The sequence below is a fragment of the Branchiostoma floridae genome, chromosome 5, assembly GCF_000003815.2.
Source record: "Branchiostoma floridae strain S238N-H82 chromosome 5, Bfl_VNyyK, whole genome shotgun sequence".
NCBI lineage: Eukaryota > Metazoa > Chordata > Leptocardii > Amphioxiformes > Branchiostomatidae > Branchiostoma > Branchiostoma floridae.
The window spans coordinates 24958601-24975008 of record NC_049983.1 but is presented as its reverse complement, the minus strand read 5'-3'; the positions used below and the strand labels follow the sequence as shown (position 1 = coordinate 24975008).

General features: G+C 39.7%; 1 protein-coding gene across 1 annotated transcript in view; it reads right to left on the bottom strand.

Annotated features, from left to right (window-relative positions):
• LOC118416349 (FYVE, RhoGEF and PH domain-containing protein 4-like) overlaps positions 1–16408 on the bottom strand; it is a 57801-nt gene that overhangs the window by 2031 nt on the left and 39362 nt on the right. Inside the window, exons 7-19 of the mRNA XM_035821441.1 lie at positions 15958–16164; positions 7956–8072; positions 7004–7137; positions 5448–5607; positions 4827–4965; positions 4099–4304; positions 3503–3589; positions 2925–3001; positions 2670–2700; positions 2431–2508; positions 1707–1841; positions 698–847; positions 30–92 (exon numbers count right to left, since the gene is read on the bottom strand). Coding sequence (XP_035677334.1) covers positions 30–92; positions 698–847; positions 1707–1841; positions 2431–2508; positions 2670–2700; positions 2925–3001; positions 3503–3589; positions 4099–4304; positions 4827–4965; positions 5448–5607; positions 7004–7137; positions 7956–8072; positions 15958–16164 — 1584 coding nt within the window. The remainder of the gene's footprint in view (positions 1–29; positions 93–697; positions 848–1706; positions 1842–2430; positions 2509–2669; positions 2701–2924; positions 3002–3502; positions 3590–4098; positions 4305–4826; positions 4966–5447; positions 5608–7003; positions 7138–7955; positions 8073–15957; positions 16165–16408) is intronic.

Sequence of the window (16408 nt, the reverse complement as noted above, 5' to 3'; positions counted from 1 at the left end):
ACAGTCATTCATTCATTCATTCACTCACTCCTGTCCCGGTCCAACATGTGCAGGTACCCGGACATCTCACCGCCTGCCTCCGCTGCGTGGAGCTGTGGGGACATTCAACAGTCAGTCATTCATTCATTCACTCACTCATCTCACTGCCCGCCTCCGCTGCGTGGAGCTGTGGGGACATTCAACAGTCATTCATTCATTCATTCACTCACTCATCTCACCGCCTGCCTCGGCTGCATGGAGCTGGGGGGACATTCAACAGTCATTCATTCATTCATTCACTCACTCATCTCACCGCCTGCCTCGGCTGCATGGAGCTGGGGGGACATTCAACAGTCATTCATTCATTCACTCCTTCGTTCATTCACTCACTCCTGTCCCGGTCCAACATGTGCAGGTACCCGGACATCTCACCGCCTGCCTCCGCTGCATGGAGCTGGGAAAACATAGCCATTCTTTGGTTCATTCACTCATTTATTCCTTCCTTCCTTCCTTCTATCCATCCATCCATCCATCCATCCATCCATCTGTCCATTCTACCCTCAATTCACTTACCTGACTAGTAGAATCTGTATTCAGCACACGCAAGCAAAATAAACACAAACAAATAAACTGCCAGTCACAAACTATATGCCTGGTGAGTCATAAACTATATAACGTTACATATTACATAAAGAAGTTTATTGTAAGATCCCCTCACCTCTAGAACCCCTTTAGATTTCTCACTCTCTTCCTCCACACTTGGCGGCCTAACCCTCTTCAGGATGAAGAAACAGTGTTTACAGACTCTGTCTGTCTTCCCGCTATACTCCAGCTTCTCTTTGTAGTTAGAACATCTGCTGCACACAACCTGGAACATAAGAAACAGTGTTTACAGACTTCCCTGCTGTACTCCAGCTTCTCTTTGTAGTTAGAACATCCTCTGCACACCACCTGAAATAATGCAGCAAAGCAAAAGTTAACTTTCTGTTAATTGCACAACAATTCTGAGTGAGGAAAAGGGCAGTAAATTCAATTATTGATAGACACAACTTTAAGGACGACTCAGTCTCTGCAAATGAGCAAGATTCGGAGATCATTTCTGGCCATTTTGAGTGACATCCATCACTCTTCTTCAGTATTACTAGAATGAACTGGAAGAATGCGTTGATATTGGTACGCCAGATAAACCTTCAGAAACGTATTGATAGGCACAGTTTCAGGGGGCGAGAATATTACTAAATTTATACTCCCAGCCCTCTGTTTTGAAGCTAAAATCTTGCTTTAATGTTTCCTTTGGAACGTCCACATATTTTTTCCTTCCAGCGCTCTGTTTTTAGGCTAACATCTTGCCTAATATTTACTATAAATGTCCATGTACTGATAAGAAAGATTAATGTGTCTCAAAGATGAAAGCTGTCTTCAGTTGTCTACTGAAATTGCCATCAGAAGACTGAAATGGTTGGGCCATGTTCTGCGGATGTCGGATCTGTATTCCCAAAGTTGCTCTACATTGGGCCCCTGAGGGGAAGAGAAAATGGGGACGTCCTAAAACTACATGGAGACGTACTGTGGCTTCAGACCTAGCGGCCATTGGGATCCCCTGGGATGCTGCTCAGCTCCTAGCACAGAACAGACCCCAGTGGAGGAAACTTATCACAGCCTTATGTCCCACATGGGATGGAGAGGATAAGTAAGTAAGTAAAGATGAAATGAAGCAGATGTCTCACCCATCCGCAGGCCCTGCAGTGGTGCCTCCTCCTCTTGAGCGCGTTGAAGGCCTGGGAACACCTCATGCACATCGTCACCTCGTTATCCTTGATCCACTGTGGCGCTCGCTTCCCCAACTCACTTGCACTGACCTCCTGGAATACAGAAGGTATTTTATGTTTGTGTTGTGAGCACTACATTTGTACAATTGTTACACATTGTTTCAAATAACTATAAGTAAACTGTTTTGATTTGAAATGAATAGTCGAATTCAGAAGAGAGTGTGCTCAGTCTTAGCTAAGATGTGATAACTGTACAATCTTCAAACCAGTTAAAACAACAGGCTCAATACTTATTGAACTAGTTTAACTGTAATATCCAACACAAAAAATTGGACTCAGCCAAATTTTCAACTGAAAAGCAATTTTGGGTCAATTTTTTTGTGTTGGATATTACAGTTAAACTAAGTTCAATAATGACTTCTACCAACACAGATGCACTTTCAAGCTAAGGCTCAATACTTTCAAGCTAAGGCTCAATACTTTCCAATGTAAAGACATTATCAACTTGGAGTTTCACTGTAAAAACTGTTTTCATGTACATGTACATCATGACACGTGACGTCCTTAGAGCTATGTTAGTATGTAATATATTGTGCACATAGTATTACATGTATTGAATCCTTAAGAAATTCAGTGCAAATACAAGACATGTTCATGTGTACATTGTACAGAAGGTCACTACCTCTGGTAATTTCTGGTCCTCTTCTCTCTTGATCTGGCCTTTAATCAGCTGGTATCCATCTATAACATCCTGGATGGCCTGGAACAAAAATATTATGTCTAATTGCTGACAAGTCTGTGTGTTAATACAAAGAAAAGTGTTTTACTATCAACATGCAGATCGCAAAATTAAGTACGTACACATATATAGTATATATAGTTACTGTATTATATGTATTGTAAATGTTTTTCTGTTCCTACCTTGTGCCATGCATCTCTTTCTTCTTGTGTACTGCAAAGAAAATATCAATTGTACAGATAAGTCATCACAATATTACAGTCAAGTCAGACAAGACTTGGACATACAAAGACTTACATGTACTAAAGACACACAACCAGAAACAATTTTGTTTAAAGGAAGTAGCAGTAGGCAGATATAACCTGACAGAGTTTGTTGACATGACTTTAAACACGGAAAGAACAGTTTATGATTGATGACACAAGTTGTCCCCCGACCTTGCGTACAGCTCCAGAGCCCGTTGTCTAGCCTGGACCACAAATGTGTCCTCCTCTGGGTTGTTTCCTTTACTCACCTGTAGTGGGGTAATCATTGCATTAGATTCTGTCATGTAAACTTAAACAAACCTCAATCAATTTAGTTGCACAATTACATTTAGTAACAATAGAATTGAACTAAATTCAGTGACTGTATGACATAGTATAGAACCTTCAAGTTGGCATTTTAAAAATCTATTAACCAGTTTGGATGTCAAAGACATACAGAATGGTCTGCAAAAACAAGCCAAAGGCTATTAGTATTAGAGGCTGGGGTAGCCCAGGGGACGGGAACAGTATTACAATACAAAAATATTCGGTGTTACCTACCCTGACTAAAATCGCGGCCAGTCCTACAGTTGCTGCCAACTACAGGTCATTTACAGCCAGCAAGAGATTGTGTAAATGGAGGCTAGTGTTTACCAAGTTATAACAATTATCAGCTTGTGACAACATCAAGGACAGAGTCTAATTTACTCTAAATGTACAGGATACATGTATGTGCTACAGATATTCAGCAGCAACCGAAAGTTCCCTACCGTCATGCCGTCCACGTCCATCCTGGTTCTGACCCTGAACCTGTTCCCCACCAGGCTGGGCGAGCAGCACAGCAGCATGTCGTTAAACTGGGGGAAAATAATTATCAAAATATTATCAAATACATCAGATTCAGAATTGCAGCAACTTTTGTCATATAATGATTATCAAAACAAAGAACAAAATACCGACATTACAAGTCATGCAGGAAGGAATTTTTAAACTGAGAGAAACAGATTTTTAAAAACTGGTAGTTAGGGGTGGGTATCAGTATCAGAAAATTCATGTACTCTAGTACAGTTACGGTCCAGGTCCAGACATAAACCTGGACCTAATGATCTGAGTGTGAAAACTTGTGAATGGGCAGTAATCCAAACAATGGTCCATTTTGCTACAAAGCATTCTGTTAGGTGCAGGAAGAAAAGATAATGGAGAAGTGGCTGATTTGAAGAAAGTATAACTTGAAAGTGGGGCAACCTGAAATATTGATGGTACAATCTGGCTTTTGACTCAGGTTGCTACCTTGACAACCTGGCTAAAAAAGTATCTTGCACACTAAGCACTACTTATAGAAGAAGCATTAAGCTTCCTTCCTCACCAGAAAGAGATATCTGTCCTGATGTTCCCCGCTCCGAGCCGCGATCTTGGTGATCTTCCCCTCCAGCAGGAACTCACGCGTGGGGCTCACCACATCAACCTCACCATTCAGCTGCTCATGCAGCTCCAGAAGCTTGTGGAACTTTTCGATTTTCTTCATCGCCTCGTTGGAATGTCTCGCAGAGTCGGATATTAGCTCAAGGGCCTCTGAAGATGAGATACAAGAGTGTTATCAAAACTAATGATAATCATTGTAGATCTGAGAACATCATTCAGCTGCTCGTGCAGCTCCAGAAGCTTGTGGAACTTCTCGATTTTCTTCATCGCCTCGTTGGAATGTCTCGCAGAATCCGAAATCAACTCAAGGGCCTCTGAAGATTATCATACAAGAATGTTACCTCTTCCAAGACAAGTTATCTAAAAGTATCATGCCAAGCTGTGGACTGGAACTTCTCGATTCTCTTCATTGCCTTGTTGGAATGTCGTGCCGAATTGGAAATCATTTTCAGAATTTGGTTAAACTGCTCAATCTTCTTCTGTTGTACTGCCGTGACTCAACTCATTGACAAGGGCCTTAGACGTCTATAAGACCATCAGAGTCACTATAGGCACTTCAGATTTTATCATTTTATGAGTTTGTGGAACTTCTTAATCTTGTCTCAATGGAATGAGGTGCTGTCTTGGAGGCAAAGAGGAAGAAAACGTACTGATCTATTATAAAAGACTTACTTTCTGTGTCTGGTCTGTCTTCAGAGTCCTGTGGCAGTTTCTTTAAGTAGTCCCTGAGCAGCAGTTCGTAGCGAGGAACCCTCTGTACCGGCTCCAGCATGTGATGCTGCAGGGTTAGGTTCCCACACTCTTCTGTCATCTGGGGAGGGGGGCAGGTACATTTCAATTGGTTTACACATACTACAGTCAATCATGACTTTTGTACACTCTGTACAAGGTATGTTCCAGGTACATAATTGTACAAATGTCATGTAGATAAGTCCACCAAACCGGTTTGGGGAGAGCCAAACAACACGCACGTTAAAGAACCCACCACACCTTTTGTAAAAGAGTATAGGGGCATGCCCCGTTGTGCGATGGTGCAAACCTTATAGTCAGTATATAGTCACCTGAGGCTGGACAAAGGGTGGACAAAGCATGCTTCTCTCTCCTTGCCCCGCTCAAGTCATATTTTACCCGTCCAGCCCTACCCTGGGTTTAAGATTATCTCACGATAACGGACCCACTTATTAGAAACATGAAAATTTGTACTGCCAACTCTGGGCTACTGGCTTTATTTCATCCTTCTATCCTCCATTGCTGAATAGACAATGGAGATCTGAATAGAACCAACCAACCCACCTGAATGTCCTCCACCACAGCTGCAAACTTGGGTTTGCCCATCCATGAGTTGACCAGACCCATGGACACGTCAAAGTTCTTGATGTACGGGGAGTACAGCTTCAGGAAGGGGGCAAAGTTCTTCATCAGGTCTCCCATCTTCTTGTTCCTGTCTTCAGCCCTGTGGGATACAGGAATCAAAGTTAAAGTTGTCCTTACATCTGTAACAGATGCTTAGGGGTGGTGCCCAACTCCATTTCTGTAGCCCTTGTTAATTGGGTCAAACATTTGTGCAAGCCACTGCAGTAGGGGGCTGGTCTGCTGGTAGCTGGTCCGCCTCTATATAACTTCCATCCTCTTCCTCACTAGTGCTGAGTGCTAAGCAGTGAAAGCACAATGTGCCTCAAAGTCTCAAAGTCCTTCTCAACAAAAACAGTTTCTTTCCCCAGACTGCCAAAATCTGGAACTCTCTCGATGACAACTGCGAGTTATTATATCCCTCCAGTCTATAACCTCAGTTGAAGAGTCACAACGATCTTACTGCATTGTAGTTATACTATAATGATAATACTACTGACCACTCCTTCATCCTGTCCTCCAGCTGTGGCAGTAGGAAGTCATGGTGGAACTGGTAAATGGGCTTCACGTGGGAAAGTCACCACTATCCTACTATTATATTTATAATACAATGTAGTTATACTATACTACTGGGAGAGATAGTCACCACTATCCTACTAATACTATACAATGTAGCTATACTAAACCACTGACCATTCCTTCATCCTGTCCTCCAGCTGTGGCAGCAGGAAGTCATGGTGGAACTGGTAAATCGGCTTGATGTGGGAGAATCACTACTATCCTACTATACAATGTAGTTATACTATATTACTGGGAGAGATAGTCAACTACTATCCTTGACTATACAATGTAGTTATACTATAATGATAATACTACTGACCACTCCTTCATCCTGTCCTCCAGTTGTGGCAGCAGGAAGTCATGGTGGAACTGGTAAATGGGCTTCACATGGGAGAGTCACCGCTATCCTACTATACAATGTAGTTATACTATACTACTGTGAGTAGGGCTGGGTATCGGTACAGTGTACCGGTACAAAACCGGTTTTTCGTATTGGACCGGTCCAGAAAAACCGGACCTGAAAAAATTAGGTGGACCGGATGTTGGACCGATTAGAAAATTAACTTAGATTATTTCATCAGGCATTCACACGTTTTGGCGCTTGCAGGTGGAAGAAAATAACAAGAGTGAAGTAGAGTACAGTTTATAGTAATTTCTACCAAGTTTTACAGCCAATCGTACAGGTGCAGTTAAGCGGTGAAGGATTTTAAAACGTCAGTGTAAGTCTAAAACTCCACCAAACAGATCTCTTTGTAGTGAAATGGACCATTGGTATGAGTCATACTGCATCAGGTCCAGGTTCAGGTCCGGACCTGGACCTGATCATTTGGACCTGAACTGGACCTGGACCTGAATTTTCTGTACCGGTACCCAGCCCTAACTGTGAGAGAGTCACCACTATCCTACTATACAGAATGTAGTTATACTAGACTACTGACCATTCCTTCATCCTGTCCTCCAGCTGTGGCAGCAGGAAGTCATGGTGGAACTGGTAAATGGGCTTCACGTGGGAGAAGATCCCGCTCACCACGTTGGCGGGGATGTTCGCCTCCTCAAGCTGCTTACAGAACACCTGGGGGGACAGAACGTGGATGGGTAAGCTGTCTTATATACATGTATATAGGATTCCAAAATAAATGGAAGATTATCATACAAAAAGTGTTATCATACGAGGGATGAAACACAAAAATTCTTACTATACAAAATGAGGAAAGAAGACTGCAATTATTATAGTACTGTAACAATTTTACATAGATATGGGAGATGTTATCAGGTACATGTATTGTATTTAATATAGGTGAGGCCATACCAATTTAATTTCTTGGTTCACGGATTTTTTCATCAAAAATATGGAGCGATAGGGCGAAATAAAAATAAAAATAAAAATTGTAAAATGGTTGGGGTAAAGGTAATGGCTAATCCAAAACATAAAGAAAAAAAGTTTTCAGCTTGAAAAAAGTACAAAAACACTATTTTTGTACAGTAACAGCACCTGTACCCACACTTTAAGGAGCTTATTATATAAAGGCCAATTTGCTACACCAGAAAGTTGGTGAATGGTTTCATTAATGGTAAAAATTTGCTGAGTAGTAATTTTTATTTTTATTTTTTTTTCCAAAAAATAGGAGCGAGCGAATCCGTGAACCAAGAAATTAAATCGGTGTGGCCTGAGTGAAGTTTGGGATGGGGCTTTTTTTATAGCGTTCCCTGCAGCTTATACAAAGTTGGTGGGCATCTTAAAGTTTCTAGCATGGATTACTGAATGAGTTGGGGGTATACCTACATGTACTTCTAAAGATAAGAGAATGAAGAAGAGATTTGGTGAACTTGAGGCTGATTTTAGGGCTTCATTAGAACACAACTATACTTGGGGCCAAGAATATTTCTTACCTGGTCCAGCAGGTGAAGTTTCGCGACATACGACCTCTCAGAGGTCAACATTTCATACGCGACCTTGTGGATGGGTGACCTTGGAGGTTCCTCTTCTTGCTGGGGTGCAACAAGCCTCTGTAAACGTTAGAGAAAAACATTTCTAAAAGTCCTTCAATCAAAGACAATCATGTAGTTCTCATAAATTCTCAAAGTCACACCAATTTATTTACTGTTTCCCAGGAATATGAATCAATTTTGAAAGTAAAAATCTACCAGAGCAAATTGTGAAAACAGAAAGCTGTCACAGTGGTGAAAACCTGCATCTGACAACATATTCACTGCATGGAATGCTAAGATGTACCAAAGTACAGACCTTCCCTTCAGACTAAATAATGTTTTTAACGTTGATCTTTCACTTGTTTCAGCTCACTATTTTTTTAAAAAATCTGCAGACCAAGAAATTGAATTGGTGTGGCCTACGAGATGTTCCTTCCAGTGAGAAAAAGCATAAAGGGATTTTTTAAAGTATGTACAAAGTCTTATATGATGCATGAAATGACAGAATCAAAGTTTTGCACAGTGAGTGGCACAGTGCTGCAGTCTGTGATGGAATAAAAAGGAATTAAGAGAAGCTTTGTGCTGGGGACTTCAATAAGGACAGAAGAGAGAGACATATTTGATCATGATATTTTAAGGGCAGTCAATTTATGGGATTACACGGCCATAATTTGATTTGTAATACACATAAATTATTTCATGCAGATTGAATCATAAACTTATCAATTGATCTGTCTGAGCAATCACATTAGAGAAATGAAATCATCATGATACATGCAGGTTACTGAACTAAGAGGTGTCAGAATCTACAGTTTGGACAGTCAAACAATTTTCTGTGCAAATCTAAATAAAATCTATAATTGATTTCAGTCTCGAGTGACACACTGAATCAAACTGAAGCTGATTTCAGACAGTAAGACTTGGATTGACCCACTTTGATTGTAATTAAACAGAATTAGTGAGAATTTTTTTTTATCATCAGATTTCTGAACTCTTTAAAACTTTCTGTTACCTCCACACATTAAGCTAATATAGTATTTGATTAGAAGATACAAAATTTACTGCACTATATGCTACTCAATTATACATTGATTTAAGTTTAATTATCATTGGTCTTTTTTGAATTTTGAGACTTCAAATTGACCATCTAGATTTTCTTCTCACTACTCAATTATACGTTGATTTGATTTTCAAGTTTAAGTATGATTGGTCTGTTTTAAATAGTGAGATTTTGAATTGACCATTTTGGATATCTTTGACATGACTCCATAGTTCATAAACACGTGCCTTTTGAGACGGCTTTTTGGACTTTCTACGGCATGACCGCCTGCGCCACGACTGGCGCTGAAAACTCCTGTTGCGCAAGACGTGACTGTCCTTGTGCAGCCTAGACTTCTGAAAAGGCATTAAGGGTACTGCAGTCAAAATGGTGCCACCTAGCAGTTCTGGAGGAAACTGCAGGAAAAAATATGACTAGTCGGCAGCATGTTGCTTGCGTGTGAAGCAATGGATATAGAACAGGAACGACACGAAATCCTGCAAGGGTTAAACTTTTGTCAGAGTGTTAAATGGGTCAAGTCTTCTGTATTTCTTATGTTGACTGTTGGATTGGATAGTTGTAAGAACCATTGTCGAGAAAAAAAAAGAAGTTTGGCCACGGAAAAGATACATGTAAGAGTGGCTAGGATTAAAATAGCCAAGAAGAAGAAAATATGATATAATTGTATAAAACAGAAGACACTTTATTTTTGGAAAGTCACCAGCAATTTGGAAAATTCCTTAATGCAAACTGTAAATATTTCAGCAAGGTATCAATTGAAAGCTCTCACTCTCAGATACTTACTTATGTGAAAATTGATTGTGGGTGATATTCATAACGCTAGATATGATTGATTGAAAATCCATGTGCCCACTATGGCAGGGAGTCTTGCCCAGTGGGCCAGACTCCTGGCCCACATGTGTAGGATTCCAGGACTAGTGGTCTAAGATCTGGGACAAGTGGGCTGCCCCATGATCCCATGTGGTCACAGCTCCCTAAAACAACACAGACCAGTGGGCACACTCTGCCCAGTGGGCGGCTAAGGAGGCATGTAACCTGCAATTTTCCATGACTCCACTAGGGTCTGGCTCAGATCTGGACCAGTGGGCAAGACTTCTGGCCCACTGATACTAGAATCTAAACCACTGGGCCAGCCTTCAGACACACAGATTCTAATGGAAATGGTAGAGGTACATGTTGAATGTGTGCTTATGCTACATGACTTATGTTATAGTAAATGTTAGTTTTGAGTCAACTATCTGTTTTCCTGATAGAGAACTAACAACAACAGGAAAAAGCAACAACAAATTTTTGCATGATTTGGGCAAATGTGCTGCTGGTTCATTCATGTTTTGTTCAAAGGCAAGTCAAAACAAACAAGTCAGCAGTGGTGTTTGGAGGCAAAGTTTAAGGTTCTGTCAGCACACAACCTTGCTGTGACATGAGGAGATACAATGTACATGATTGTACTTAGGCCACAGCAAGTAAATTTTATGGATGACATCCTCTGCAGACTGCAAAATAGTGCGAAAAAAAAACAAGATGGGTGAAAAAAAACAAGATGGCTACATTAAAAAAAATAGGCACCATTAAGTTGTGATTAATGTTGTAACAAGAATTAAAGGGACAAAACATGATATCAGAGCCAACAAGGCATTCATTCCTGTATTCAATACATGTACTGGTGTGGTAAAAGTGACACTAGTGTGGTAGACTGGCATCACCAACAAAGTTAGTAACCACACTCATGGCTTCCATATTGGTGTCACTTTTACAACTATCCAATAAGTCTTATTACTACAACTACAGTCCTGGGTACCTCGTAGGGGTCACTTCTACAAGTACAATTATGAGGCTACAACACAATATATTTGCTCATTTTGGTACTTTATCGTCATGTTGACCCTCCCTGCAGAAGAAAAAAATCTTGTTTTTTTCCTGAAATCAGGCGAAAATTAATGCGCGCGCTGATGTCATCCATAAAATTTACTTGCTGTGGCCTTATGTGTCAATGGGGCACAGGCCAAGAAGGGAATCAATTTTTTTAAAAAAAGCAGCTCTTGGCTGTGATCACATGACATGTTCCAACATTCTCAGTTCAACTGTGACAAACCAATTGGCTCTGGCAGGAGAGGAGGCAAATTTAACTTTTTTCTGTCAGACCATCATGTAGGATATTGTAAGATAGTGTTACAGTAAATGTTAATAATAATAATAAATTTGAAACAATTGTCTAAAATGTACTTTTCTGTCAATGCTGCTATATTGATTCAGCATACCTTTCACTACAAACAGTCACTGGAATTCCAGACAGGTCTTCCACAATGAAATTGACTACCCTAAATTGAGTCTAAATCATTATAATTTTCCTATGCACCCCATTACCAACTGACCAAAATGAGACAGAAAAAAATATGACTTTCTCCAACCAAAGCGGAAGAGTCACTACCCCCATGCAGCTGTAAGGCTGAGTTCAAATGTTGGAGACAGAAGTGGTGGCCAAGCTAAAATCAGATAGTCACGGACCAGTATAACTTTCACCCTTTCTAGGGCACTGGCAGAAGGGTCAAGAAGAGGTTACCATGCCTGTGAGCTGTTAGGGTCACAAAGGCCAAACTCAAATCCCAAGGCTGTCCCTGCGCTGTGTACATTTCTCCAGAACCAGCAGGCCTGAGAACCAGAGTATCTCTTGTCAGTTCTTTTCATAGATCTTATAGAGTTTGTAAGGCCAGGTATGAACGGTTGGTTCCATTTTAGGTTGAGGATGGATATTTCCTTTAAAAAAATCCCCCCCCCCCTCCAAAAAAAAAACATCATGAAAAATCATTAAAGTCTTAAATGATAGATATAACAAAGAAAACCAACAATATTGGCTTTCGACTTTCATTTGAATCATATTTTGACTTTGTCTTTGTAACATCAATCCCTAATCATGGTTATGCCTTCCAAGACTTGCTACATAGCTATATATACCTGTACATATATATCACATAGGGACGGACAAAAACTGAAATGTGTCAGTGTCATAGAAAAACAGTTGCTGGGAAAGACAAATTTATTATTTACTAAAACGCTACATAACATTTTTTTCTTCAAATTGTAAGAAAGTATGTTTGATGAGTTTCACTATTTTCACTCTTGCTTTTCACCTATTGGTCTACACATAGCTTCCAGTTAGAGCTTTTATTAAGCCTGCTTCCTACTGCTTGCCCTAGCCAATGAACGATAAATGTACATGTTTCTATTATGCACAACATTCTAGTTTGACATTGAAAGATACTTAGTGTCCTCATACATTTCAGTTAACTTTATTCAACTGTATTGTAATACAGTCAAACCTGTCTATAGCGGCCACTCAAGGGACTAGAGAAATGTGGCCACTATAGAGGCACTATAAATGCTGATCAATTGATCATGAGCGATAAGTTATACAATACATGATTTCTGTACCCACAAATCTTTCTCACCAAGTAACATTGTCTCGATCATCTCAAAACTGACCCCGCCAAAGTTAATCTACCAGAAATGATTGATATTGCCATGCGCAATGTTGGTAAATTCACTGCAAAAGACCTGCACTCTAATGTCCAATGCATGTGTGCCTTCCACTATGGCTCAAATAAGTAACCCTGTGGGGAACTCCAAATCCTTGCAAACTAGGATTTCAAACTTGGCGCAGCGGATGACCTTTGGTCGCAATAGGCAGACTGTTTCTGTATCTAGGGGACCGGAAATCGTGTGGCCGTGGCAGCGTGGTACAAGCGGCCACTATAGACTTAATGCTTAGGTCAATGGAAAAGATCCAAGGGACCAACTGAACAAAAAGTGACCGCAATGGCCAGGTGGGCACTATACAAAGTTGGCTGCTAATACAGGTTTGACCGTATGTCGCACTAGAGTTTTGGCCAGGCAAAAAAAAAGTTACAAGAAAAAAAGATATTCCCTCCTACTGACCCTAATTTTTTCATCACTAAAACAGGAAACACAAATTTTTAATCCATAAGCCACTTGACTGTTGAAATAATGGACCGATAAGCCACAACATGTGTAATGTAACTAGTCTGCCTGCTGGTATTCTGCTCATTTTAAGATATCAGTCCAAAATTCGGTCTGCTGATTTTTTTCAGGTCCAATATTTTTAGAACAGACAAGCAAGAAATACTGGTTTTGTACTGAATGAATGAATGCTACTAGACCACATCAATGTGGTTTCTTTCTCAGCTACTGGTATCATTTGGCTTTCTGGACATCTGTACCTTGCAACAGTCCATTTCACCCCTCCAATGTATACTTGATTAAAAAATATTTCTGTAAGTTTATCAAATGTAGTTGAACTCCAGAGAAGTATACATATAGTTCTAGTGGTTGCCATTTGTGTAGTTTCTATCAGACTCTGTATCTCAAAATTAGTAGAATTTGGTCAATTTCCCCCCATTTTCCAGTGACCCAGCTTTCTACTACTCATGCCATCAAAGGAGAAGGTAATGTTACATGATACTCTAATTCTCTTTGGCAGTTCACCAGTGGAGGGGAGGTGGTGACCTGGGGATCACGCCAAATTAACCCTGACTCAAACCCATGACACAGTTACCATGGACCACTGTCTCAAAACATGTGCTTGCCAGTCTTACTCTACCCCATTTGACTGGAGATGAACAATTAGAACTTAAACCTTATCAAATCATCTAAAGACATTTTAGGATTAAGATAAAAAGCAGGAGAACTGCTATTCAATCTGTTTATAAATATAATGTACTTCAGTGCAATATATGACTTGCACTGAACTGAACTGAAGTTCATTATAACGTAACTATTGATAGCTGATGATCTTTGTAAAACTGAATCCCACTACTGTGTTTTGCCTCTCAAGTAAGAATCAACCATCAGCAGAGAAATCCCAATGCAAGAGTATTCTGTACTGATAAAGCAGATGTGGAGTCCATAGGGGCTCTCTTTCTCCACTCCCTCTGCCTTACATGTCATGTACTAAATGGCACCATCTGGGAATAACCTGTTACAAACACATGTCATGCTGTGTGATCCTAAAACAAACAAATGTGGTCTGTAAACCCCAGGACAGTTCTAATAGCTACTGGTCATACTAGCATTCTAGCAGTGTTTGGCTGTTTGGCAATAATGGAATATGTAAGGAGAAAAGTTTGTAGGCTAGGCCAAGATCAATGATAAAGTCCAGCTGTGGAGTTTGTAAATGATGTCTTAATTGACATCATTTGTACTTAACAGCATTTGCAAATACTTAAGTCTCAGATGCAGTGATTATGAAGTAGTCACCAAATAATTAAGTAACTACATGTAAGGCATATTGTTGTTTGATATGCAAACGTAGCCTAATTAGAACAACTGGAATCTCAGGGCCTTTGTCATTACCAAAGGTACTTTTGCCCTAATTATTAATTAAGTCCTCATCATTTACAACATGATAATCATAGCATTTCCTCATTATTTATGCAGATGAGGTCCTAATCAGGACAACTTTCATCTTACAGTTACTCTTTTCTAACCAAGCTGCATGAATACTGTAATCCGAAAAGCTGACACTTAACACATATAAGGAATCAGTCACAAAGAAACATGATAGCATTGGCTCATTAACTCAATGATTAAGCTCACTTGCTATGCAAATGAAGTCCTATTTACTAGTAGTCTGATTTTCATGTTAATGCATTCATCCAACTTGATCTTGTAACGATCAACTTTGCATTACCATACAATTAAGAAGTTCTGGCATTTCCTTATTAATTATGCAGATTGAATCCTAAATTAGCAGGGCTTATATCATGTGGTGACACTCAATTTAACCTACACTATGAAACATTAAGCCCCAACAATCCAATAAGCTGTCACTATCAAGTCCCCATCACTAAAAACTAAGGATTATGTTATTTCCTCATTGATTATGCAAATGAATTAGCAGAGCTTAAAATCTTTATACCATGTGACATTTGTTTCAGCAAAGCTTGGTATATCTTTACCATATAGTATCCATCACTTGTTTCTGAAAGTGGTAGTATTTTCTTTGTTCCCTCGTTTATTATGCAAATATGGGCCTAATTAGTGTAATTATAGCTTTAAATCATTTGGCCCCAACTAACCAACATGCACTGTAATTATCAAGTCATTATCACCAAACACAAAGGAATTCTGGCATAATGATATCTTCATTTATCATCCTAATATGAACTTCATTTGCATACTTAATGATAGGTGGTCCAAAATCTAATTATCTTTTTCATTTAGCATTTCCTATCCAAACACCAAAAAATGTTCTTTAAATCCAAATTCAAGTGTCTTGAGATATTCACATACCAATACTACAAGAAACAGACCATCAGCTCATTAATTCATGCATTTTCACAGTCTATCCTGGGTGTGCATCACAGTGGGCCTCCCTTTCCTGACCAGTGGTCTGTCAACTCTTGGACCACTGGGCCAGCTTTGTAGGACCAGTGGTCTGGGGTAATGGACTATGGGCCCTTCTGCTCAGACCACTGGGCTGGGCAATGTTTAAAGTCATATATCTGGACAACCGTGTGCGCTATGACAAAAATTAAAACACCATAATGTAGAGGAGAAAATACTCTTTCTAATGACATTTAAAACTTTGATGCATATTAAGTAATAAAAATTTTGAATTTGACCAAAGTTTGGAAAATGACTTTCCAAAAATAAAGTGTCTGCTGTTATAATAAGAAACTCTTTTCTTTCTCACGCACCAAATGTTGAGTGGAAGATACTTAACTCTCAGCAGGAAAATATCTTTAAAAAAAAGAAAAATGGGGGAAAATGATGGAGACCTGCCAACGGCAGACAGTATACCCGTGGTCTACCCTACATTTTCTTAAACCTTACACCAGTCACCAGGAATATCATAAAGTTTCTGACTATACTGTCACCCAAACATGCCTTCGTGACACGTCGTCTAATCGTAGTGCGTCGCGTTCGCCACTTTTTCTGTGAAGGCTGACGACGCTGAATATACTCGGTTATTTTTTCTTCCTCCGCGGGTTTGGCTGAGACTTCCTGTTCTTCCTGTGTCTCTGCAATCACTTTCTCTTTCTCCTCAACCTCATTCTCTTTCTCATTCTCTCTCTCTATCACTTCCTGCTCTGACTGTGAAATAAGTTTGTTTACTTGCTGGTTAGAAATAAATAAATAAAACAAAATAAAAATAACATAAACAAGGTGAAGCAAAACAAACAAAAATAAGTGAAAATGTGCAAAACCACAAAAAAGTAAATAAAAACAAACACGACTTTGTGCAGTGAAAATCAAAACAAACTTAATGTGAACAAAAAAAACACAACTGAAACGGATCCTGAAAAACCAAAACTGCCTCTTTCCAAAAGTTTGTGAC